The 27,992-nt window shown below is 37.7% G+C and overlaps 2 protein-coding genes across 2 annotated transcripts; both read right to left on the bottom strand.

The window, feature by feature from the left end:
- Positions 1–3,600: 3,600 nt before the first annotated feature.
- On the bottom strand, positions 3,601–23,130 carry LOC134213098 (glutathione S-transferase 1-like). The gene is made up of 4 exons (XM_062691700.1): positions 22,996–23,130; positions 4,523–4,773; positions 4,252–4,455; positions 3,601–3,981 (listed from the first exon to the last, which is right to left on the bottom strand). The coding sequence occupies exons 2-4, from the start codon at positions 4,664–4,666 to the stop codon at positions 3,649–3,651; spliced, it is 681 nt and encodes a 226-aa protein (XP_062547684.1). The 5' UTR covers positions 4,667–4,773; positions 22,996–23,130; the 3' UTR covers positions 3,601–3,648.
- Positions 23,131–24,237: 1,107 nt separating this feature from the next.
- On the bottom strand, positions 24,238–25,186 carry LOC134213093 (glutathione S-transferase 1-like). The gene is made up of 3 exons (XM_062691694.1): positions 24,947–25,186; positions 24,676–24,879; positions 24,238–24,611 (listed from the first exon to the last, which is right to left on the bottom strand). The coding sequence occupies exons 1-3, from the start codon at positions 25,088–25,090 to the stop codon at positions 24,285–24,287; spliced, it is 675 nt and encodes a 224-aa protein (XP_062547678.1). The 5' UTR covers positions 25,091–25,186; the 3' UTR covers positions 24,238–24,284.
- Between the last annotated feature and the right edge of the window lie 2,806 nt (positions 25,187–27,992).

Below are 27,992 nucleotides of genomic sequence, written 5' to 3'. Positions count from 1 at the left end.
ATTGTGAAATAATTTGTTCTTTTATAGTACACATTGCTAGTATAGAAGTATTATTAGTACCCAACACATTACCGTTAGACGATAACGAGATGAATTTAATTGCATCCGAGTATGGTTACACTATTAAGCAGTACTGAAGTAAGTACTTTAAACCCGGTAACATTTCAATTTAACAGAAACGCGTCGAGTATTTTTGCCAATATATAGAAAATAATTAAATACTTGATATATCATACCTCCATGCAAATACTTAGAGAAGGTGTCGCATGATCTAACAACATATGCTTGAGTATATGCTGCGGAGGTTCCGGCAGGGTCTAGTACCAGTCTTAACTAACAAAATACTAACACAAAAGACTGGGAAGCAAACGATCATCCATTGCACCAATTGTAGTTCATAGTTCAGTATACAGTAAGTAGTAAAAGTAGATACTGTAGATTTACTTATTTTGCATTATATACGGTGAATGTATTTGTTATTTCTTTTCTGTAATCTTTTTTTTACTCTGACTTTTATTGCATGGATCAACGTATAAACAAACCTGTTTTTCTTTTAATTTTTTCGGGTTAGGAAAAAATAAGACTAGAGTATGTAGAGAAAGATTGAAGGACATAAAAGACGTGACTAAGTGTATTCTGAAAGACAGATAACCTTATAACACATTAAATGACCGATAGGAAATGAATTCATGATCAGCGCTAGATAGTAAAACAAGAGATAGAGTCACGTTTAACTGAGACCATAGCCACCTTTGTACATGAGAATAGACCATATGATTCTTTCATCCACTATCCTTTTCTCTACATGACTAATGGTTTGACCACCTAAGGTCGTGCGGAGGATCAACCAATGTCTTTTTAAGCCCATCATCAAATGGAAGCTCACGAAATGGTTTGAAAACATTACCTACTGATGATGATGATGCTATGCAAGGCTGTCATAACATTAGCATTAGCATTGTTACGGTGTAATTCGTAGATTGGACACTAGTGATACTCATGTTTTACTTTTGAGATCCTTATCTAGAATGCTATCAGAAATCAAGAAGGGGAGTGATCCTTGATTCCAGTCTTACACAAAAATAACAAAAGTATGAGGATTACTACTCCTGGCCACGCCCATCTTCACCGTAACTAGGGAGAGGAAGGAAGTGTTGATGTGATACTTACTTAACGAGAGGCCCCCGACTTAGCGACACCCTCATAAATACCACGGAGTTGGATAATGAGGAAGGTATTCGTTGGGTCAGGATTTGCCTGTAGCTGGCAATGTAACCGTGGTAGATCTACCAGCGTTACGGGATTATGCTATGCAAGTCATAAGTCCACAAAGATAGTATTAGGCGTTTTCTTGGAACAAGGTTCAAAATATGTAGTTGTTAAAATTGCAGGCTCAAATTGTTCAAGATTGTTTGGTGAACGGTTCTGAACTGTGGCCCATTTTGGCTTTTCGATTCAGTTTCTACATGATTTTCAAAACTTTGGACGATTATTGATGTTCATCAAATTGTAATACGATTCAAAATACGTTTATTCAAAATAGATTCAAAATACGTTTTAATTAAAGGTGTTTTTGAAATATACTGCCGTTATACGCATAACTGTCCCATGTATATAGGGAATCCCAGCAAATATGGAACAGATATGCGTATGACAGCAGTATAGTCAGCAATCAAATTTATCTAGATGTATCGCAATTCCTATACTATACACATCAACATAATTGTATTAACACTGACTTGCGATTGAAAATTAAGATTTTGAGCAAACTTTTTGAGTTTCTTTTGTTTGATGGGGACATTACTTAAACGTTACTGATGAGAAAACTACTTCGAAACAATACCACTCACACTGAATACTCTGAACAATATTGAAAGAGACTTTTTATAAGAACTATTTGGATCAGGCCTTAACAGCAGACTGTAATGACGAATAGACTGATCATTTAGGACTAAGGCACAGAGAAACAAACGTCTCACTCTACACATGTTCCATCGTTGATCTTTTGAACTGTGGATTCAATTTTTTGTAGGTGGTCGATCGGCTACCGATGGCGCTTCCATCGGTTTTGCTTGTGTTTGACGTTTGCTCACTACCCCCACCTGGTTGCCGCTGGTCCACCTACAGTGCATTTAGCATTGGGCGGTAATGTTTCCGTGACGATGATTTTGATTGGATTTTGTTCTAAGTGAGACGTCTGTTTCTCTGTGACTAAGGATTTGTAAGGGTTTCCTTACTGGACAACTAAAATTTGTAACATCAGACATAACTCTAACTGGAAGAATTCAGATACAACACGACATACTAACAAACACATTTGTTTAACCGCCTAAATATAAGGGAAGCTCTTTGTGATTTATAATTGGAATCATATAATCAAATACTATAACCGACATCTCTCCACAGCTTTAATATTCATCATAAAATATCCCCAACCTGCCCATACTCCTTAGGCAGTGATATACTAGCAGTATATCCCGCAAAACTTAAAACCCCGTGGGTAAAGATGTTGTGAAGCCTTATCCTTTAGTCCCTGGTGTATCATGGACGATGTGAATTTCAAATTCACATCGGTGACTTGGCCCCCGGCCCCCTTATACATCAATAAAATAAAATAAAATAAAATAAACCACCACCTAATTACGTAGCTGAACGACTACCCATAGTCTACGCGCCCGATCAATACAGTTAGGTTCAGATTGATTTAAAAATGCGATGTAGATTTACATCATCTGTAGCTGTTGTTACTAGAAGTGGGTGTGGTACCGAACTTGTTTATAACATTATAGTAATTGGTGTTTGTGAGCACTACCCGGATAAAAATGTACTATTGGTTCAATAGAGTAAACAATTGAATTACCTTACAATGTACGGTATACAATAGGATACATTGTTTCTTGATGGTTGCACAGATACAATCTGATAGAAGATGCACTGAGGATACAATACATCAACATATTTCTCTAATGTAACAATACTTGCAATTGTTTTTGAAACGTTTTCGTACATAAGATTCATACATTGATAACTTTTGAAATGTTTCATTACATTGCATATAAACTATTTAACAATATTTGCCTCATAGCGCCTAATATGCATTTTTTCCCTTTAAATTGCATTGTTGAACAGTAAAGCTGTCACAACTGAGAAATCAAAAATCGTATTGTTTTACTATACAAATACAATACAATCCATTGTATTTTGAACAGTTTTGTTCGTATATTTCAACAATATATTAACCATACACTCTATTGTTTTACGAAAAATGTATGGAAAAATCTCAGATTTTGTATAGTTACGATACTTAACAACCCGTACATTCTATTGCGAAAACTTCATTTACATTTGAGTAAATGGTTCATAACAATGCATTCTAATGTATTTCTATGGTTTCATCTACAATATAATTTATCGCCAATTCAATGTTATTAATAGTAGTGTTACAATAAATTGTACTGTTATTCTACTGTATTTTTTATTCGGGTAGTACCATTGCTGTATGCCGGCTTACTATACTACCGGCATAGTCATGATTGTTTAGTATACAAATGATAGTGCATTGCACAGACGGCATTCGAAAAAAATAAATAGCAATTCAAATTGTAATCATAGTACAACTTTATTATTCGCGCAGACAGTTATAAATACTCACTTCTTCGCAGCACGATTCTGAGCGAGTTTATCTTGACAAACCGTGGCAAATTCTTCAGCACCGTCCTGATTGATTTCCTTGTAGTACGGTAGCTTCTTCATGCGTTCCACCCAAGCGGCCAGTTTAGGGAACTGTGCCGAATCGAAAAGGCATGGAAAAAAGGCATGGTAAGAGGCAATGCTAGTGATGCAGCTGAGATCCGCCAAGGTCAGCTGATTACCAACGATGTAGTCATCCACGATCATATCGTTCAACAGTTGGTAGCCTATCTTCAAATAGTCGATCCTGTCCTGCGGTATATCGGTACTTCCGAAGTACAGAATTGGCTCCTGCGAAAAAAGAATTGATAACATATTCATCCCCAAGCACAAAAGATATTTTAGTTACTAGATAAAGATTGTCGCTTCGGTTCCCTTTGTTCTGCTGTCCGAAACATGTGTGGTACATACCTGTCAAATCGTATGGATTTTCCTTCTTTGACATTTAGCTCTAATATCCTCGCCAACAAAAGATGTTCCGGACAGCGACGACAGCGACAATATTTATCTAGTAACTAAAATATCTTTTCCAAGCACGAACCAAAAGGTTATCACACTCACGAAGTAGAATCGAAAACGAGCGAACAATACCCCCGAATCGAAGTGAAGTGCCGCATTGATCTTCGCGCGTGTTGCAGCGTCCTGTGGGTATAGCGAATCGTCCTTGCCGTATTTGCTCACCAGGTAGATGATAATAGCGTGACTGTCGTAAACGATCGTACCATCCCCATCGACAATCAGTGGGATCGTGTGCTGGGGGTTCATCTGTCATATTTATAAACCAATTGGTGAAGTTAATTATCGTAACAGTAATGATGGAAGCGATTAGTACCTTGACAAACTCCGGTTTCAGATGATCGCCAGCGAGCAGATTTATCGGGTGAATGTCCAACTCCAACCCAAGATACTTGGCGGTCATCTCAACTGCACGACCCGGAGGACTCAGCTTGGCGGTGTAGAGCTGAACTTTACCCATTCTGACCGTTGATGGTGACTATTTGCGAAGCGAGGAAGGCGACGAAGCTCACTTGGCGAGTGCTTGATTCCTACTACTCTGGTCTGGTGCGCTTTCAGCGAGAATGGCTATTTATGAGAAGAATGGAATTATTTATGAGAAGAATGGCTATTTATTATTGCAATAGACGAATCCAAGTAAAAATAAGAAGACACACGACGGTGTTAACTTTGACAGATCCTACAGCGCAGCATAGGAAGATCATTTTATTGAGTAATTTGCACCTTTATGGACTCCTGAGCGCAATTTATTCGCTCAACCACGATCTCTCAGTTTTCTTGAAACCACGTGCGTACTTTGATCAATTAACATTTCCCAGATTTGTTTTGATCATTATTCGAATTTTACTTGTCAAACCGGTTAGTTCTGTTTCCCAGTAACCATGCAAAATCAAATAAAAATATCTTTAAATAATTCGTACGTATCAATTAGTAAGTATTTTCAAACTTTGTTTGTATGATAAAAAAAGATAGTTTCTCAATGTTGCAGGCATATGAGGAAAAACACCTGCATCCGATGAATGGACATCGATGAGTTTTGTTTCGGCACAATTTGAAACCCCACCTTACCAGAATCAACAGATACGATACATTTTTCTCTGGAATTATAATCTATGGATGTATCAAGATATGCCAAGAGAAAGGATATGCAGATTTCTATGAAGAAAAGCCCCACGAGTTCTCAAAGCGGTCAGCAGTCTCTGGAGCTGAATGAAACGCCAATACGTGAGGGATACTTTTTGCATTATAATATTTTGAGAAATCAAGGTGAATCAATAAAATGATTGCTACACGATAGGGTTATCAATTGTATGTATTATTAGTGCACACAAAACTTCAAAGAAAGTAGGGATTTTTACTAGGGTTTGTTTTCTATGCAAAAGGTAGTCGGAAGAAAGTCATTTAGAGATATAACTGTAAATGTATCAGCATGTAGATTGCGAGTAAGCACGCACCGATGATACTCTTTCAAAATCATTTATTTTCATTTATTTAGTTTACATCTAAACAGATAACACTGAATCAACAATTTGACGCCACAATACACGGTTCGAGGCTGCATCTCTCCATCCTCGAATGCGCCCCACGCTCGCCAAGTCGTTTTGCACCTGGTCTGCCCACCTTGCTCGCTGTGTTCCACGCCGTCTCGTACCTGCCGGATCGGAAGCGAACACCATTTTTGCAGGATTGCTGTCCGGCATTCTTGCAACATGTCCTGCCCATCGTACCCTTCCTCGTGGTTCATTCTTCACCGCCACACACCGTCTTCTTGCTCACCGCCAAAGATGGTCTTAAGTACCCGTCTCTCGAAAACTCCGAGTGCTTGCAAATCCTCCTCGAGCATGGTCCAAGTTTCATGTCCGTAGAGGACTACCGGTCTTATGACCGTCTCCCAGCAAACCAGCAATCGTATAAGAATGTACAAATTAAATTATATATATTCGCAGATCAGATCGTAATCATATATAGATCCAGCAGAAGTTGTGGAAAATTGAAGAAAGGTTACATATAATGCAAATGTACAATCTAATTACAATCTATGTCATAAGCTGTAAATATGTAAATTTAAACTCAAAACGGAATCATATATCGCAAATATTTGAAAAATTGCATATATGTGCATCTGAGATTACAATGTCGTTAAGATTTGATGGTGAAAGTCCTCTGTTTAAATGATTTCAAATATACTTACTCTGTTGATCCTTGAATGTTCAATAAAATATTCTTTTTCAAGAATATTAAAAAGAACACATTTGTCATTGTAATCAAATACAATTCGAAGACAAATATCAAAAGCGGTAGTTGATTTATACAAATACATCCCTCAACATTAAACAATCGGTAATCACCCAGTCAATGTCTGTGAAATAGAACTACATGAAAATGATCATTCAGTTATTTCTGTACTATTGGCCAGAATTCTAAGGGAACCTTTTCGCACCCATTCTCCATGAACTGTGTTTTTTTCGTACATCTGTACTAGCTATGTATAACTAAACCTTCAAAGGTAGATTCTTAATAAATACTTACTGTTATTTGTCATTAGGCATAGTAAACAGCCTGGTGTTGTTTTTAAGTACTCACTAAATGGATAGAAATTTAGCAACCAGAAAGAGAGTACTATTAGTCGTTTTATTCTATATTTTGTTCTCAACAATAAATTCACAACATCACTGCGATCTATAGAACACTTAAGAAATACAATAAACACGGTTTTAGGGAAAACAAACTTTGAGGGCCATTTTGTTATATTGACAACGTTGTATTTCTCCTCTTATAGATGATAATATTATGATGATATTATACACGTCAATATGAAATTATATATGTGTTCAATTAAATCGCATATACTGGTTTATGCAATCATTGTCGACAATGTTGTATAAGATGTAATGGAATGTCTTTTCCAGATTGTATTCGCAGACGCAATATTATCATTAGGTATAAATGATTGCTTAACAACTGCGTACACATGGAGGAACCAGGTAGCTTCTGGACTGTGAACTAGAAGGTCAAAGGATCGAAACTGGAAGCTGGAGGCTAAATTTATAACATAAATATATACATTAACTAATAATCAACTAACAGCATGTCACATAATGATTACGTTTCGACCTAAGAAATATTTTTGTTGCAAATACAATATGTTTTTTATGATAATATAATGTATGTATTATGATGTATGTTTGAACTGTTTTTTACTATTCTAGATTTAAAGTTGTAACAGTCCAATTATGCAACTTTATAACTGAACATATGCGATCTCTGATAAAAACCAACATGATTGTATATTGATTAAATTGAAATCGGAATACGTCGTATATCTTGTTATATGCCATAACACTGATTTGTACGTATATGGCCTCCACTTTTGTTCACATAGAAGGAATCTATGCATTTTATGCAATCAAATTGCATCATATAAGAGTACATTAAACAGAACTGAAAGTTGGTTATGTGAACCAATTTGTTGGCTGAGCTTGTACATGACACATTTGGGCCTCTCAGCTAAAGGGCGAAGACTTCGTGTCATTTGTAGTAGATTGCAAAAAAGTTTGGATATTTTCTCCACTCACTTGCAAAAATGGAAAATTTCCCCGAATTCTTCCAAAACTCTTATAATTATCCCACATAAGCCGAGAGCTTCTTATTTGAAACCTTCTAGTAGACATACCGTCACTATGAATGGGGTTCCAATTAGTTAGTCTAGCGAAGCTAAATATTTAGGACTTCTGCTAGGCATTCATGCTAAATGTAACAAATATATTAAGGGTCTATATCCATTTATAAACAAAAAAATCATAAGGGTTGTGTACAAGACACGACCGCCCGACGTAAACTACGTAAAACCGTTTGGTGAAATGAAGAACCTAGCAAGACCCATAATTCATGAATATTACAAAATTGTTCTTTTGATTACTTTTGAGACAACACTGGTGTCGAGCAATATTCAAAACTTAAAATTTGTTGGATACGACAATTAAAATTTACATTTTGAAAGTAGCAGATATATTGATGTAATTGAGTCAAATTTTAATTCTCGAGTTTTATATAATATGAGAAGTTTAGTTTTGTTTGTTTAATTTGTTAGGGGTTTCACTTGAAAAAAATCAATTAAATTGTTGTTTTTTCTTATTTTTCGAAAAATATTCTGAATGAGCTTAATTTAATTTGGGTATTTCTATTGCAAATAATAATTTGCACTTTGAATAAAATTAGTTTCGGTTAATATTCTTTTGTATAAAATTTTGGTTCTAAAAAGAACCGATTAACCTTCGATAATGTGCAATTCAATCCCTAACAGAAAATGAAAATTTTAGCTGACTGCTACTGATATCATCCTTGCATTTAAATTTCCTAACTAACCGAAGTTCTGCGTAACTAACCGAAGTTTGTCTCCAATTGACCAATTTTTCATTGTTATTTTTCTCAATGGTACGCATTGGAAATCCCTGACAGCACATAACCAAATTCAGAATCTTGCTAGAAGATTTTACTGAACGCCAAGAGTGTGCTGGTCACAAGTTGTTGCACTTTGGAAAATCCTCTCAGCTTAACACCATTTTTCCACGGTAATGATGGTAATCCAAAGAATTGATTTACTTTAAATGACTCCATTCACTATCAGCAAATACCGCAGCTCCACCATTGACGACGCGACCAACATCAACGCGGCAGCCGTTGTCGCTTGGACCGCAACCGGGCAAAATTTTCACTCCAGTGAGGCTGCCGTTCCGACCGTCGCTCCACCATCGTTGACTGCCGCCTATCGCTGGGATGCCTTTGTCTCCGCCCGACAATCGCCTCCAATGCTGGCTCAAGGCTACAAATGAAGTATCGTGTCCGCTCTCTGAGAATGCTCGAACGAAAATGACGTGCGCGTATGAGACACGAGTCTTTTATGCATAAAAAAATGGAGCGATGGGCGAAAAGGACCGTAACTTATAACAACCTCATGTCCGTGTTGGGGTTGCAGGATTATTGATTGGGTCTGAATTTTTACTGGGTTTGGAAGGAATTGAAATTTCCACTAGTTTAACGTTGATAATCAAAAATTTCAATAACATTTGCAAATTGGTGGAGAGTTTCCAATTCATTTGATATATAAATATCAAAAATCCATCAAAAGATAAAGATTTTCTTTTAAAATCTTACATGACTACGTGACGGTCCCCAATTTTGAAATTTTCATCTTATACCCTGTATCAGAGTCTCCCCCGTAGTTCACGTCAAAATGCGATCACATTACCAATTTACCATTCATATGAGGGGCCCTCTTTAGCCGTGCGGTAAGACGCGCGGCTACAGAGCAAGACCAAAGCTGAGGGTGGCTGGGTTCGATTCCCGATGCCGGTCTAGGCAATTTTCGGATTGGAAATTGTCTCGACATCCCTGGGCATAAAAGTATCGTCGTGCTAGCCTCATGATATACGAATGCAAAATGGTAACTTGGCTTAGAAACCTCGCAGTTAATAACTGTGGAAGTGCTGAATGAACACTAAGCTGCGAGGCGGCTCTGTCCCAGTGTGGAGATGTAATGCCAATAAGAAGAAGAAGAAGAAGTTGAATATATTTACTCCAGCAACTCCCTCCGACGCACGCTTGTGATTCACTTCCGACATTTTTCACTTGGCTGCCACTGATGCCATTCATACGAATTCATATTATATAGAATCTCCCCCCGGGGCGCAATCGTGATTCTGCTACGGACGGCAACATTATGGCGTCGCCAAGTGGCTAATTTGCTCTTTGAATAATATTCGCCTCGCCTCTTCCTTTGTATAGAATGGTGGCCCTGAGAAGAACCGATTAATTCTCTCAGCAACTCCGCCGATGCTGGAACCGCTCTCCACGACATTTCAAATGAAATGCCTCGCGCGAGTTAACTTTTTTACCGGGGAGGTTCTTTTAAAAGAATGATCCGAGTCGGTCGATGGTAAAAACAGAACAGACTTTATTCAAGGTTCAAAACTCAAAATGTAATTTCAGCGATGACGGTCCCGAGGCGGTTGAGCCCACTCAGCATAGATCGATCGGTGCCCTCGACAATGTTGTGATTGTTTTATCGGCGTTCGTTGTCCCGGCGTTCGTGACCCACTTGAGAAGTGCTGATGCTGCTTGTAGAGTTTAATGTCGTTCGTCGCTATGTGTTAACTTGTCCCCTTCAGTGTGAGGCTCCGTACGAACAATTTCACTCAGCGGCAAAATTTGAAATGTCCTTGTTTCCTCCGGCGTCGTCTTCTGTTGGTTCATTTGAATTTCCACCTCTGGTTTTCTGTTACGAAAGATATACAAAAAGAGAACAGCACATATGATGACGGGAGAGAATGATAATCCCCCAAAGATTGTCCAATGTGGCCATTGAATACTTGTAGTGTTCAAACGGATTTGCTCCATCTCCTTCCTAGCTTCTAGATGCAGGTTGTGCAGGTGATGTAGGCTCAAATTAACAACAATACGTTGTTTTTCGATGGGAATGCCATACATCGGTACATGGATCGGTTTACCTGTTATATTCTGGTTGTAGTTCGAAAATGTTTGATTGTTGATCGTTACCTCACAGTTGTTGAACGAAATCAGATAAGTTCCAGACAGGTTCCTTTCAGACAAACCACAGTTGGTGTGTAGGGTAAAATTTCCTAACACATTGGTGATAAGATGTTGGTTGTCGATTGCTACGATTTCTTCCGTCGGGTTGGCTAGATAATCGCATTTGGCTGGTTTCCCATCTAACAAGTTGGACACACAGGCTGTAGAATCTAGTGTAGCGTCCTTAGCGTCAAAGATCTTTGGCTGTAGGCTGTTTACGATGTAGTATTGAGTTCCATGGTGTAGATAATTGTGGTTGGAAATATGGATTTGTTGACGATTAAACCAAGTTGGTAGAACGAAGATTTTTTTAAAACTCTCGGGTCTAGTTTGGGTAATTTAAGTAGAAGGGCGATGTCGAGTTCGTTGGTGACTATTGATGTGGTGACGTAGGTAAGTGCTTCGGCGGTGTTCGAAACAGTCAAGTTTTCTTTGCTTAAATCTTTAACAAGTAATTCGACTTCTGTCTGACTCAATACCTTTTCATTAAGTATCCCTACTTTGGCTAAAGCAATTGTTTGAATAATGTGATCTAATTTATCATTCAGGAATTTAAGATTCAAAAATATGTTTACAGAATATAGTTCAGATGATTTTGAGTTAAGCAAGTCAATGGATTCTTTTGTTTTATACACTATTTCCTTCATTTGCAATGAAATTTCCTATTTATTCTAATCTGTTCATTATTGTTGCTAACAAGGCCATTAATCGAACTATTGATAATTTTAAGATCTGTAGCATCAGGGCTTCCTGCGATATACTTCCATACTGTTCCTAACTGATTCCATCTTTTCTTCTTCTGATTGGTAACAAATTTTTTAAGTTGGTATCTAACTCGTTAAATTCATCTAATATGAGACTAGTAAACTGATTTTCTTCTATTTGTTTGAATTTTAATTTTAAATCTTGTATGTGAATTTTGAATGACTCCAAATTAAAGTGGTGGATGTAGTAATGAGAACTTATTTGAATACGTCCAGGGCCTTTATCATATAGGAAAAGAGGTAATTTGTCCGTTTTATGTATGGCGATCGTCTGTTGAGTACCGCCTCCAAAGAGTTGTAACAGTAAAAATCTAAAACGAAATTAAGTGTATCGAATTTTTAGGTCATTTTGTGGACTCGTCTGTTATCAGAAGTTGTTATAGTGCTATTGTGAACATTTTTGATTTTTATTTTTTTATAACGTGGGACGGTTTTTATCCGTCTTCTTGTCTTTTCAAAGGCTTCCTGGTTTTCGTTTATGTGTTTTGGAGTCAGCTTTTTGTTATGGTATTCTAGGTCTCGATTTTGTTTTTTCTGCAGATTTTGGTAAACGTTTTCGATAATTTTGGAACTTTGGGAGCTTGGAATAATGATTTCAAAGGGTGTGAATTTAGTACAAGAATGGATAGTGGAATTGTACTTAATCAAAGACATTTCGACAAGCTGTTTTGGTTTTTTCGTGGATTTTCTGCCTTCGTGATTCGGTAAATTTCTTGTAAAGTGGAGTGAAATCTTTCGACTACTCCATTCATCTCACTTCGTCCAGTTGCTGCTATATAAGAAGCGATTTTGTTTTCATTAAAGAAATTTGTTAATTCGCCAGAAATAAACGATTTTTCATTGTCCATTACGACAATTTCCGGTAATTTAAATTTTGTGAGAACTTCTTTTACAGCAGGCATTATGTCAACGGTTGCTCTTGATTCTACTAGCTGGACTTGAGCGAACTTGGAAAATTTATCGACGCACGTTAGGAACATTAATTTTTCTAAAACATTATGTCAATGTGTACAATTTGGAAAGGTGTATTCGGGATAGGGGTTCTTTGAAGTGGATAATGAATAGGATTACGGTCATATTTATTTTCTTGACACAATTGACAGTTCTTCGTGAATTCTCGAAGCTTACTATTCAATTGTGGAAAATAATATTTCCTGAGGATTTGGGCTTTGTTTTCCTCTAAACCGCGGTGTGCTCTATAGTGCTCTTTTTCAATAATTCTCCATTGAACATCTTCTTCCGGTACGTCGATGAGGAATTTTTGAGAAAAACGGATTTTTAACATGTTTTCTTGAGTAAAGTGTTTTTATACACTTCTTGTATTTGACCCATGATTTTTCCTCAGTTAATAATCCGTTTAACTTGGTCGGATCAACGTATTCTTTCAGAACCTGAAATATAGAGTTTTCATTAATATCGTTTATATGAATTAAAATTCGTGTATAGTTAGGGAAAGGATGAGTAGTTTCTATTTTGTCTGGACCTCTTTTATTATTACCTGGTGTTTAAAGGCATTAATGGGTGCTTCCGTAGATATGATGAACATATCATCACTATCGTCAGCTGAATGTTGGGTACAAGTCATAGAGCATGCGATGCGACTAAGAGCATCCGCAACGACATTCGATTTACCTGGTTTATAGGCAATCTCGTAATCGTGTTCCTCAAGATAAGATTTCATATTTTTTAATTTGGTGTTTGTATTTTTAGGTGATAATGCAAATGTCAAAGGCTGATGATCTGTAAAAATTTTAAATTTGGCTCCGTATAAATAGTATCGGAATACTTTAAGAGCCCAAAATATGGCCAACATTTCTTTCTCAGGAACAGAATGTTTTTCTTCTGCTCTTGTTAAAGACCGTGACGCGAAATGGATCGGTCTGTCTTTCCCAATTTCACCTTGTGAAAGTACAGCGCCTATCGCAAAGTCTGATGCATCTGTGGTCAATATATAGGGCTTTGAATGGTCTGGATATGCCAACACATCAGAAGATGATAGTATTGATTTCATTTTTCGAAGCATTTTGTCTCAGCTTCGTCGAGTTTGATTTTTTTGTTGAACTCATGTTCTTCTCTCCCTTAGAAGGTTCGTGAGGGGTTTAGCAATTGCAAAATCCTTTACGAATCTTCTGTAGTAACTCATCATGCCAAGGAAAGATCTCAATTCCTTTATCGAATTAGGAATTGGGTATCTTCGAATTACTTCGATTTTTTGGGGATTGGCCTTGATTCCTGTGGATCCAATCACATATCCCAAAAATTCGATTTCTTGATGCAAAAATTCAGACTTATCTAGCTGAATTTTTAGATTTGCATCGTTCAATGCTTTGACAATAGTTTCAAGGTTAGTCAAGGCTTCTTCAAAATTTCTGCCAAATACAATTACATCATCCATGTATACGTAGCAGATTTTTCCAATGTGTTTACGGAGCACATCATCAATGGCTCGTTGAAAAATAGCCGGCGCATTTTTTAATCCAAATGGCATTCTTGTGAATTCATATTTGCCATTGTTGATTGAAAACGCTGTTTTTCGATGTCGCTCTCTTTCATTCTGATCTGGTGGAAACCAGATGCCAAATCAAGAGTTGTAAAAAATTTTTGGCCTTTCAATTGGTCCAATACATAATTAATTTCCGGCATGGGATAACGGTCTGATATGGTTTTTTCGTTTAACTTACGATAATCGATTACCATACGAAATTTTTTTATCCCCGATGCATCCGTTTTCTTTGGAACAATCCAAACGGGTGACGTCCAAGAAGAGCGTGAGGGACGAATGATCCCATCATTTAAAAGTTTATTTATTTGTATATTGACTTCGTCAACATACGCTGCTGGATATGGATAAACCTTTTGGTGAACCGCGATATCGTCGATGGTGTTGATAGAGCATTCAACTACCGTGCTGCATGTAAGTTTATTATCAGGCTTATGAAAAGCGTAGTCATGCTTTTGGAGTACATTTAGCAATGCTTTGTTTTGGTTCTCTGAAAGATGAGCTGTTCTGAATGAAGTTGGGTCTAATGCATTATTGCTTTGTATATCCGCGTTGCAGTCAGTACGTTCGAGTTCAATTTTGTCGCCGTAAAAGATGTCGGGTGTCGTCACAGTTAAGCTATTCGATGCTTGTCGTTGGGGAATGTAGGACAGGAGGGTATGGTCAGTTTTGTTCACCTAATTGTAATGTTAAATTTTTGTTTGCCAAGTCAACAATTGCACCTAATGTATTTAGTATGCCGGTTCCGATGATTCCTTCGAAAAAGTTATGAAAATTGTGAAGTATGAATTGTGCCGTATGGTCAATTTTTGGTGAAAAAAAATTAATATTAATTGCTGAAGAAGTATTGAAGTTGCCATTTGCACTAGAAATATTTCTTGCATGTAGTTTATATGGTTTCGCATTTTTGAAAGTGTAAGCTAATTTGGGACTAATAATATTAATATTAGCGCCTGTATCAATTAAAAAAGGAAAATTTCCGATAGTGGTTTTCAGCATTATATATGGCATACTTACCACTCTGGGGTCCATTCTAAAAATTGGTACATGCAAGGTTACTATCATTTTGAACAGCACTATTTTCGTCACTTAACGGAACGTTGGCGTCGAGTATGTTTTGGGTTTCTGTTTCTTGCTGTGTTTCTTCGTTGTAATATGAGTCGTATCCAGTGTCATAATTATAGTATGGGTCGTAATCGTAGTAGTCATACTGTTCTTCAAACGTTTGGTATGTATCCTCAAGTGGATATGCTTGTCTTTTGAAATTTGTATGTTGTTGGGAAGGAGGGTGAGGACGTTTCATGTTCATTGGAGGGCGATTTCCATAATTTAAATTTCGCGATCGTAGGCTTTGATCGACTTCCATTGGTTCCGGTGGGGGAAATGTTCTTTGTGGCGGAGCAAAAGGGTATGTTCTTTGCTGTGAAGCAAAGGGAAATGGTCTTTGCGGTGGGGCGAAAGTAAATGTTCTTTGCGGCGGTGGCATGAATCTGAAACGATTTGGTTGAGGCTGGTTTGGTTTGAAGAAATACTTTGGCGGGAGCGGAGGTGGTAAACCTGATCGGGCGTTGGAAATATTTATCTTTGGTGGCTCATTAGGTTTAGGTGTTGGTTGGTTGCCCAACTCGTTTCTGAAAGGTGCAGACCTAAAGTTCATATTATAATAGTCCATGCAAAATTGGTATGCTTGTCCGAGCGATGTCGGATTTGTACTTTTTAATAAAATATTCAAAGGATTTTCCAATCCTCTAATAAAAGCGTCGAGAGCTTTGTCCCGAAAGTATGTTATGTGTACTGCTGCATTAAGTTTCAATTTATCATCAGTATGAATTTGAGCAATTATGTGGGTCAAAACATCATTTACTCTGCTATAATAAGTACTGATGTTTTCGTTGGGAAGTTTTTTAATTGTAGTCATTTCAAAATCTAGAGTTTTTACGTCATGTTTGTCTCTATAATAGAGAACAAGTGTCGTTTTAATTTCATCCCAATCACACGTAATATTATTTGCGTTTAGGATGTCGGCTGCTTCGCCTGTAATTTTTCGCCGTATCACTCTCTGAAGGAGATTGATTTGATCAGCTGTAGCGTTCCTGGCATTATAAGTGCGAAAAATGGAATCTACATCGGCCAACCAGTCCACTAATTCAGTAGGATTACCGCTGAATGAGTTGACTGACCGTACAAATTCAGGGACTCTACCAATAGCGATAAAGTCGTCTGCAGTCATGTTATTATTTACTACGTTGTTGGTGGCCATTATGTTTCTGAAGTAAATGTCCACCCTAGGTTTTTGAAGGAATTCTGTATGATCTTTAATCAATTATATTTTGAAAAGCAAATTAGCTGTATTCACTGATGGTTAATCAATTAGTGAGGCTAGCAATTAGGAAGAGTGAAATAAAATCTACTCGTCACAGTAACACTTTTATGCTTCTACTTGGATTTTCTTGCTCATATGAAAGCAAAAGGTAAAAAATCAAAAACCGTCGCCCTGTTTTCTACCGTCGCACTGTTTTGTTTCCACTCGGTAGAACAAAATTTTATCACACTTGATCGGATAAAGATATTCACTTATGGGTAATGACGATGGAGAAAAATGTTTTTTTTCTTGGTTTCAATTGGTTTGTCACTTACACTTTTAGATAATAATGATAAAAATTACTTACATTAATGCCAGTACCATGATGAAATTCCTGGACTTTTTGGGTTGTAACTTAGGGCGGCCTCGCTCGGTGGGGAAAACCAGGCAGCTACTTCAGGGTGATTCCTTTTTGCCGCTGCAGTGCTGCTACTCGGGGTCCTAGTAGCGATCGAGCTTCTCAGCTTCGGTGTCCTGGCTCTCGCTTTCGTTGTCGTGATGGGGCTCGTTGAACCGGATTGTAACAGGTGAACTGGCTCCTTGAACCACTTTCGGATTTTGTGATATCCACTTAGGATTTTTTCCACTTGTTAACAATTAACGATTTTCACCACTTGTAACTTATACAATTCCCACTTTTGGCAAGGTCCCTATTCGGGCGCCAGTTAACTTTTTTACCCGGGGAGGTTCGTTTAAAAGAATGATCCGAGTCGGTCGATGGTAAAAACAGAACAGACTTTATTCAAGGTTCAAAACTCAAAATGTAATTTCAGCGATGACGGTCCCGCGGCGGTTGAGCCCACTCAGCATAGATCGATCGGTGCCCTCGACAATGTTGTGATTGTTTTTATCGGCGTTCGTTGTCCCGGCGTTCGTGACCCACTTGAGAAGTGCTGATGCTGCTTGTAGAGTTTAATGTCGTTCGTCGCTATGTGTTAACTCGCGCGCGGGCTCAAGATGGCTCATTAGTCCCGCCTCTTTGTTATCCGGTATGAATGCAAAAATTGTGCAACCGTCACACACTCACCAAAGGGGCGTGGCTACAGGTTCAACTTTATTGATTACAAGAAAGCAGCTCTTTCGCGCGCGCGAGCCATTTCGTTTGAGATGTCGCGAAGAGCAGACCGTGGTACCACCTTTGGCATCGGCGGAGCACCTACCAGAAGTTTTGTTCCCGGCGATGGTGTGGGTCGCGCGGTCGTCGTCATTAACATTAGCAGCGCTCAGATTAAATTTCATTGTATGAAGTAGGGGGAATGACGGCTTTGGCAGGATTTGTTCTATTGTCAGGGGGTTTTTGTTGGCCAAATTTTATGAAATTTGGCCACAATATTTTTTTATATGCAAAGAATGTTTTGGCCAAATTTGAGCATAATTAGTTACAGAAAACCCACTGACAATAATAGAACAAAGCCTGCCAAAGCCGTAATTTCCCCTACTAACGATTGGCTACCATCAATGAAAGTAGCTCTTATGTCACAACTTGAGGCGAGATGAATTTTGATCAAAGTAAAACTTAATTGCTTGGTGATGGCAGATTGTTTTCCGTCGGTAGTAGAATCACGAGAGCACGATTCAGAGAAAGACTTATAATATTGGTAGATAGTCATCCATGCGAAAACATTTTTGCAGCTTCTCCGTTTGATGCGCGCTCGTGATTCTACATACATACAGTGAGTCTCCATACATACAGTGATTCTACATACATACAGAAAACATACGATGATTCAACTCATCCATGGTTTTTAGGTGCTGAAATGCCACGCGCGCGCGGGAGAGCAGTTTTCTTATAATCAATAAAGATGGCTCATTAGTTCCGCCTCTTTGTTGTCCGGTATGACTGCAAATATTGTGTAACCATCACACACCCCCCAAAGGGGCGTGGCTACAGGTTCAACTTTATTGATTACAAGAAAGCAGCCCTTCCGCGCGCGCGAGCCATTTCGTTCGAGATGTCGCGGAGAGCAGACCGTGGTAGTGATACCACTACCAGTGGTTCGGCATCGTCGGAGCTCCTACCGGAAATTTTATTCCCGGCGATGGTGTGGGTCGCGCGGTCATCGTCATCAACATTAGCAGCGCTCAGATTGAATTTTCTTGTCTGAAATAGGGGGAATGACGGCTTTGGCAGGTTTTGTTCTATTATTGTCAGGGGGGTTTTTGTTGACCAAATTTTATGGAATTTGGCCACAATATTCTTTGATATGCTATGATATGATATGATATCAGGCTTCGGAATTCTCACTCATATGAATAAAAACCTGCGATTAATCCGTTAAACGGAGAGTGATTTTTCATGGTCCCCCTGTGAGGAAGTAGGTCTCACACAACATTTTTATCCGGATAGAATGGCGGGTGATAAATTCGTGAGCGCCGGATCGCCGGATAATTTAATTTTAATCCACAATTTTTCCTTCTCGTCGCCTCACCAGATAAATTTTACAAGCATATTTACAAAAATTTAGGACCGCAACGGGATTCGAACCCGAAACAATTATAAAATGTTCAGAGCGCCCACTAAAACCACGGCACCACAAGAATTGATTGAAAGCGAGGGGAAATAGTGCTGTATTGAACCTTCTGCTTATCGTGGCGCATCATCAGATTCAATCAGCTTGGAGAGGCAAAGTAAGCTGCATTTGATTTTCGCGAAGCATGGGAAGGAGGATAACAATTTTTCGCACCATCGCTTGTGCCGGAGTTTATCGCACTGTAATTTATCCGGATAAAATGCATGGTGGAGTGATCAGTTGTCGCGTGAGTGAGTGAGAAATCCGAACCCTGTATGATATATTTGATATGAAGTACTAACGATCGGCTACCATCAATGAAAGTGGCTCTTGGGAGCGTCCACAAATTACATAACGCTTAGAGGGGGAGGGGGGTTGGGTGAAGTGTGACGACCCATACATAATTTTTAGATGCTTCATACAAAAAGTGTGATATAGGGGGGAAGGGGGGGGGGTTATTTTGAAATGCTTAATTTTTGCGTTACGTAATTAAAGGATCTTCCCTTAAGGTGACTCGGGGAGGCACTACACACTGTGTTATTTTTCCTATCTTTTGTCTCTTTCTAACATTGTCACCTCGTAATTTTGGAGTGGCGTATTTCGGTTTTCAGTTGTTTGATGTAACTGGAAGTGTATCAGCATGTAGATTGTGAGTAAGTACGCGCCGGTGATACTTTTTCAAAATCATATTTGTTGTAGAAAAAAATTAAGCATTAATGATAATCAATAGTATCAATAGAATTGGCAAATTGCTGAAGGGTTTCCGAATCGATTGATAAGCAAATGTCGAAAATCCATCGAAAGATAAAGACGCTGTTAGCGTTTGAAATCCTAATTTTTGTGACAGTCTCGAATTTGGAAATTTCCATTTTAAACCCTGTATCTGAGTCTTCCCCTTAGACGAAGTTTACGTCAAAAAATCTGTAGCAAACATCAATACTGCCATACAAGCCATACAGTTTTCTTCAGTCATAATGCGAATCAATTGTTTGCATGGTCTCTTTCCGATACTTGCTTGGGATTCAACTACCGACGTTAGGGTTGCGCTTTGAATAAAGTTCATCTCGGAACCGATTTCTTTTTCAATCATCAACAGGAAAAATACAAAGTTAAAGTCTCGCGGGAAAATTTCATGTTGTGCCGACAACATCCAAATCGTTGCAAACGCCACATTAGTGAATAAATTGCTGTAGCAATCTTCCGATGACAGCCTATGCTCGGACCGGCACTAATGCTATGATTCCGCTACCGATGCCAAACAATTATGCTTTGTTCTATGAATAAAGTTCGTCTAATATCAACATTCTCAATCACTAAAATCATACAACTCCGAATTACGCCAGAAAATTTCATCGAAGAATTTTCCAGTTCCTAACGGTTGCACTTTAGGAAAATTATTTCAACTTAACCTTCCTCCCAAATATAATGATGGTCCTGAAAAGAACCGATTAATTGCCACTTATGTGCCTTATTAACAGCAGCCACTGGGCTGCGCGACCGCCATCCGATGATTCGGCTCAACGAACGCCGTCGATTGCCAGATTCGCCGAAGATGGGACACGGATGAAAATGATGTGCTGCTGCTTCCACGACCGCCACCACCACCGACCGAAAAAATTTCATCCGCACCACCACCGCTGAGACAGCCGTTGTCACTGAGACCGCTTCTGGACGCCCTGGTCTGCTCGCCATGACATCCAGAATGAAAATGACGCGCGCACGCGAAACAAGGGGCTTTTTATACACAGGGAAAACGAAGCAGTGTATCAAAAGGCCCGTACCTTACTGCAATCTGATGTCCGTGTTGGGGATTTATGAACGGAATTGAATTTTTCACCCGGTTTGGAAAGAAATAACATTTTCAATAGTTTAACGTTGATAATCAATAGTATCAATAGAATTGGCAAATTGCTGGAGAGTTTCTGAATCGATTGATAAGCAAATGTCGAAAATCCATCGAAAGATAAAGACGCTATTAGCGTTTGAAATCTATCCTAATTTCGTGACGGTCTCGAATTTGGAAATTTCGGTTTTGCACCCTGTATCTGAGTCTTCCCCTTAGACGTAGTTTACGTCAAAATAAAAACTTTGTCTTAAGAATAAACTTGTGATTTACAAACAAATTTTTAGACCAGCCATGTTGTATGCTGTGCCAATATGAACTAGTTGCTGCAATACCAGAAAGAAGGCACTTCAGAGGATTCGAAATAAAATTTTGAAAATGATTTTGAAGCTGCCTCCGTGGTATAGTACCAATGAACTTCATAGAATTTCTAATATTGAGACATTGCAACAAATGTCCAACAGAAAATTTTCAATTTTGGACAAAAATCGTTGCAATCTTCTATTGCAACGATTAGCTCTATGTACCATTAGGTTAAGTTTAGTTTAGGTTGAAAACATTATAATTTCTACATGGTTCAATTCAACCAGAGGAAAAATCCTACTGCCAGAGGCAATTGAAATGTATTAATAATAACTAAAAATGTAACATAGTGTTGCGAATAGGGTTTAGAGCTGTGATCGGGTGCTGAACTTCTTTCAGCAGGGTAGAAATCCGGTATGATATTGACCAGTTAAAGCTGAAATATATTTCAGTTACAATAAATTCATGACACATTATCTTACCTAGTACAATTTTTCAGTGCAATCACTACTTTAGCTCCTACTCCTAATCAGCAATCTTGTATGGCTTCGGCTACGCCGGATCGGTTTGTTACAGGTTTATTTGTAATTTATGATGAACTTCTTAACTCTTCTTTATTCCGGTTCACACAAAGCAACTTGTATTGTCGTTGGACTTTTAATCTTTGAACCACTCATGTTTCCAATTCTACTCTCATTGCCAGTCTATCCAGATATTACCAAAGCGTAGCAAGGGAAGGTAGTTTCAACATTAACTAAATTTGGTTGAACCAAATGTTGCAAAATAACATCGCAACACATAGCAAATAAGGATGATAGTGTTAAGAAAACACGGAACACCTAGTCAAAGAGATGAATGCATGTATAAGATAATTAGCAAATAAAATTAGAAAAAAAATCTAAATCAGTGTTTTCTGAATCATTTTCAGACGATATTGAAATTTTCATATGAAAACTATTCACGTGAAAACAGTAGGCGAGTTAGACGTAATTTACGTTAAAAATTTTGTATTCCCACACTATTCCATTAATTATTACCTGGTTATGGAACAACTTCTCGCAAGGGCAGATGTTGTATATTGGCAATACGTCCGTGTACTCAATGGAATAGTGTGGGTTCAAGTCCCACCGGCAGCCGAATCGTTTTTCGCAATTTCTCTTGGAAACACCTTAAAATGGCAAACTTAACTATGTCTATCAAAATTGAACATCTTTTAAAAAAAAAAGAGTTTAGTTTTATGAATAATAAAAAAATCTCGCCAATTTTCCATTTGATTACAGAGAACAGACGTTTATCTTTATTCGTACGTTTACGCACTTTTCACTGGTCATTTTGATGTATGTCGTTATACCCTCGTTGTACGGTGCTAGTATGCTGATAAATATGGTAAAAATTTGACGTGTTTTATTTTTTAGCGATAGTTTAATTCTGAATTGCCCATCTTGTTTATGTAATGTAAGCAACACCATCGCTTAGTGAGATTGAGTTTGTATGTCGGGCAGCCTGCGTTGGCGAAGCTGTTGAGGTGCAATTTGAATCTTTACAAACGGTTTTAACAAAATTTTGTTCGAGCATCCTTGTCTGTTCTTTGTGACTTGATTATCTTTATTTCAATTTATTGATGCAAATCTAAAAAAATAAAGACTTTTGTACTGTAAGCTTTATTTGACTGCATTTTTTACCAAAAAAAATGTTCCGTAGCTTCCAATCCACTCAATTAGAATATATTTGAACAATTTGAATTTTAAAAATGCATGTTTAATTATACTTTTTTTTAGGATATGCGATTTGTATTATCAAATTGCATACAACATCAGTTTAGCGGACATGCAATCCTTTTTTACGAATATGCAGACGAGATGCACAATAACTGAGATCCCAATGCCACTCTTATTCATGGGTTTATGTTGTCTACTTACTTAAGCCAGCAAAAGTCAACAGTCGAAATTTATTGGGCTGTTATCAACACACAAACTCTGAATACTGAACAAATTCGGCGCACGTCGACAGTTGAACAAACCCTTCGACCAATGAACTGAGACTGATTGTGGTTACTGCCGACAGACTCATTCAAGTGAGATTTGACGACCGACACATGCGTCGCCTGATTTCATTCGTATGCGTTTGCTCGATATTTGCAGAGATGGAGCGTAGCTGAGCGTAGCAACAGGTAACAACTGAAGGCTCTTTTACCATTTTCACCCGATATCATCGAACATGATTCAGTTCGGTGGGATAACATATTTTAATGTGCACATATAATTGTTATCATACATATTCGATAATAAGCAATTAGAATGAACATCTGTTATTAATAGGCAGAAACATAACATTTGCATGAAGAACTAGATTTTTGTTTTGTGGAAAATTCTTAATTTTTTATGGAAATTTCGCATTATTTGTGCAAATTTTATATTTAGGTTTTTATTGTTCATACCCTGATTTATTTATTTTTTATTTATTTTATTTATTTATTTATAATATTCCAATTTTTATGGAAAATTTCTAATTCTTTGGGGGGAGTTTTTAGTTTGGCCGTTATCAACATTACCATATTCTAAAGCTATTCTTCATTGTCTCATACTTAACTCGTCAGTTTACATATTGCATTTCCTATAATGTTTTGAAAACACAACCATTGTTACACATTCGAATTAAGTTGATTTTTTGTCAAGAAACAAAACGATCATTAAGCGAAGAATTTACATTTGTTTAAAAATCACTTTGATAGAGCATATATAACTATAAATAGCTATATAAATAAACATTAGAACGACTTACTTATTTACTATAAAATGACGGACAACGGCAAGTTTACTACAATGGTAATGTTTTGGTAAGATATTATTTCAATTACACAAAAGTTACTTATTAGTTGGATAAAAAAGTAATCGTTTCATTTCCGTTATGTTCTAACGGAATCGTTATATAATCGTTATTTAATCGTTATGTTCTATGTATATTTACATCGTCTGTAGTTATTGTTACTAGAAGTGGGTGTGGTACCGAACTTGTTTATAACATTATAGCAATTGGTGTTTGTGAGCACTAGCACCATTGGTGTATGCCGGCTTACTACCAACATAGTCATGATTGTTTAGTATGCAAATGATAGTGCATTGCACAGACGGCATTCGGAAAAAATAAATAGCAATTCAAAATGTAATCATAGTACAAATTTATTATTCGCGCAGACAGTTATCAATACTCACTTCTTCGCAGCACGATTCTGAGCGAGTTTATCTTGATAAACCGCGGCCAATTCTTCAGCACCGTCCTGATTGATTCCCTTGTAGTACGGTAGCTTCTTCATGCGTTCCACCCAAGCGGCCAGTTTAGGAAACTGGGCCGAATCGATAGGGAAAATGGCATGGTAAGAGGCAATGCTAGTGATGCAGCTGAGATCCGCCAAGGTCAGCTGATTGCCAACGATGTAGTCATCCACGATCGTATCGTTCAACAGTTGGTAGCCTATCTTCAAATAGTCGATCTTGTCCTGCGGTGTATCGGGACTTCCGTAGTACAGAATTGGCTCCTGCGAAAAAAGAATTGATAACATATTCATCCCCAAGTACGAACCAAAAGGTTATCACACTCACCAAGTAGAATCGAAAACGAGCGAACAATACCCCCGAATCGAAGTGAAGTGCCGCATTGATCTTCGCGCGTGTTGCAGCGTCCTGTGGGTATAGCGAATCATCCTTGCCGTATTTGCTCACCAGGTAGATGATAATAGCGTGACTGTCGTAAACGATCGTACCATCCCCATCGACAATCAGTGGGATCGTGTGCTGGGGGTTCATCTGTCATATTTATAAACCAATTAGTGAAGTTAATCATCTCAACAGTAATGGTGGAAGCGGTTAGTACCTTGACAAACTCCGGTTTCAGATGATCGCCAGCGATCAGATTTATCGGATGAATGTCCAACTCCAACCCGAGAGCCTTGGCGGTCATCTCAACTGCACGACCCGGAGGACTCAGCTTGGCGGTGTAGAGCTGAACTTTACCCATTCTGACCGCTGATGGTGACTATTTGCGAAGCGATGAAGGCGGCGAAGCTCACTTGGCGAGTGCTTGATTCGTACTACTCTGGTCTGGTGCGCTTTTAGCGAGAATGGCTATTTATGAGATATTGTTATGTTTGTGTGTTTCCATCGCCTGTTCGATATAGATGTAGTAAATATCGCGAATAAAGAGAAGACACGTTACATTGGATCGTGTTAATACATGAATAATATAGTAATGACTTTTTATTCTGAAACCGGAAGGTTCACCTGTGCACATTACCAAAGAGTGATTGTTGATATTTGATAACTATCGATACCGCAAATAATTGTGTCATTCAGTGAGCTATTGAAATGTTAGTTTCAACAGGCAGTTAAGCATGTTTGAATGTTGTGTTCTATTACAGAAATATTTTATATGAATTTTCATATAATGGATAGACATGGTCAAAAATGCATGCATTCTTTAGCACCGTTAAACACGTGCAGCATGAAACGGCAGTAGGGATAAGAGAAGTATCCCATTAGGTAGAGGCAAATAACATTTGCAGTCCTTAGTTTGCATAGTAAGAACGTCGAATGGATTATACTTTTAATAACTGATGAGTGATTGAATGCCCATGACGAAAACCGAATTGCTCATCAGCAACAATTGAATTCTCATTAAAGGGCCATCAAAATTCATTCAACATTCAAAATAATTGATTGGGCGATAACTACTGCTAAATTTTTGTTCGGCTTTAAAATTGAAACAACTTTGGCGTGTATCAAAAGCAATTTGCGCATGCTTTTCGGAAGGTCCATCCGAAAGAATTTCTAAGGAAATTACGAAAGAATTCCTAATGGATTCTAAGAAGAAATTCCTAAAGCATTTTCCTACGAAATTTTCAAATGAATTCCCAAAAGAACGAACCTTAACAAATTTCCTATGGTTTTATTAAACAAAGGAATAAGTGGAAGAAAATTCTGACGTAATTTCTGAGGTAAATTTTAAGGAATATCCGAAAGAACTTCCGAAGAACTTTCTGGAATTCGTTTCCGGAGGAGTTTTTGTAGAACTTTTTGGGCAATTTCCTAGGGAATTCCTGGACGAATCTTCAAAGGAATCTCTGGAGGAAATGCGAATAAATTACTGGGAAAAATTCCAAAGGAAAAAGATTTCTTGAAGAAATCTAGGAATTACATCAGAAATATCAGTAGGCATTTTCTCTGAAATTCTATTAGGAATTTCTTCGTAATTTCTTTTGAGAATTCCTTCGGAAATTCCATCATGAAATTCTTCAAAAATACCTTTATGGATTTCTCTGGAAATTCCTTTAGGAATTTTTTAGGGAAGTGTTTTACCTTCAAAAACTCTTTTAAAGTTTAAAGGAATTATTTTCGAAAATCCATTCAGGTTCTCTTTTGGGAATGCCTTCAACAATTTATTTGGAGATTCCTGCACTAAACCCAACACAAATTTCTCCAAAAACGCCTCCAAAAATTTTTTGGGAACTCCTCCAGAATTTTATTTCTTATAATCAAAAAAATGCCGCCCTGAATTCCTTCGGATATTCCTCCAGAGACTTCCTTAAAAGATTATTCGAACAACCTCCGAGATTTCCTTCAAAGATTTCTCCAGATTTTCTTTTCGGAAGATCCTTTGAATTTTATTGAAAATGAAGTTGTTTGCGATGTTACTTACTGGATTTAAAAAAAATCCAAAAATAAACAACAAACACTAAAAGACTTTCGGAAAGATGAAGGCATTTTCGAAGAAATTTCTGCAGGAAGTTCCGGAATTATTCCCGGAGAATGTTTTAAAGGAATTGCTGGAAGAAGTTCTGAAGAAATTCCTTAGGCAAATTTTGAATGAATTCCTTTTTCCAGAGATTCATGAAATAATTGCCCAAACAATTTCAAAAGGAAAAATTTCCAAAGAAATCCTCAAAAAAATGTCAGAAGAAATTCTCAAAAAACCGAATGGAATTTTTTAAGGAATTTCTTAAGAAATTTCCGCTGGAATTGCTAAAGAAACTTCCAAAGGAATTCCTCAAAGAAATCTCCGAAGGAGAATGTATACACGCACTGTCCATACCAGAATTACTTATTGGCAGACGCTTGGTACGTTGTTCCCAAATGCTACATTTTGACAGGGCAAGTGAATTGAACAACTCAGAATTTAATTGACTTGCCAAAAGTTGAACTTGTTCAACTTACTTTTCGTTCAAGTGAATTGAATGAAAGTGTTTTAGGCGTTCAATTCAAGCGACATGTTCAATTCACTTGCTTTGTCTAAACTTTAGCATAGGAGCTGCCGGCTAAAAGGCGGCCTCATAAATTTTCCGGCAACAGAATATCACAACTTTTTTTGAAATGTGAATAATACCAAAATGATTGAGATTTCCTACTATTTTTAGAAGGCATCAGTTAGCTATGTTGTTTAACTGTTGCATGAGATGAAAATACCCATGAAAATCATTACAACTGAGACATACTACGCATATTTAGAGCACCTCCACGGGAGTCCCCATCTGGGTCCCTATCGCTATTTCCGGGCCCCTAATAGGGACCCACTTTTACACCGGAGGTATATAAACGGGAATGTAAAATAAGAACGCAACTCATAATTAGCAGTGAGTCTCCAAATTTAGCGCCCAATACTGGGTTGCTAAATTTCCATACAGGGTTGCTATTTTGTGAAACGTCACTTTGGTATTGATAAAAAATAGCAGAAAATCTGTTTTTTTCTTTTTCAGAACAATTTCGACGTAAATTAAAAAACAAGGAGAATATTCATTTTTTTAACTATAGTGTCCCAGTTCAACTCCGCGAAGAAATAATTACAATAATGGATCAGCTATAATGAGGAGCGATGCGCACCGGCGCCCGCTAGAGCCCGAAATATTCATGGATTTATCTCGAAAGAA

Source organism: Armigeres subalbatus, chromosome 2 (assembly GCF_024139115.2).
Source record: "Armigeres subalbatus isolate Guangzhou_Male chromosome 2, GZ_Asu_2, whole genome shotgun sequence".
Taxonomy (NCBI): domain Eukaryota; kingdom Metazoa; phylum Arthropoda; class Insecta; order Diptera; family Culicidae; genus Armigeres; species Armigeres subalbatus.
The sequence above is the reverse complement of the archived record's forward strand: the minus strand, read 5'-3'. Positions and strand labels throughout refer to the sequence as shown.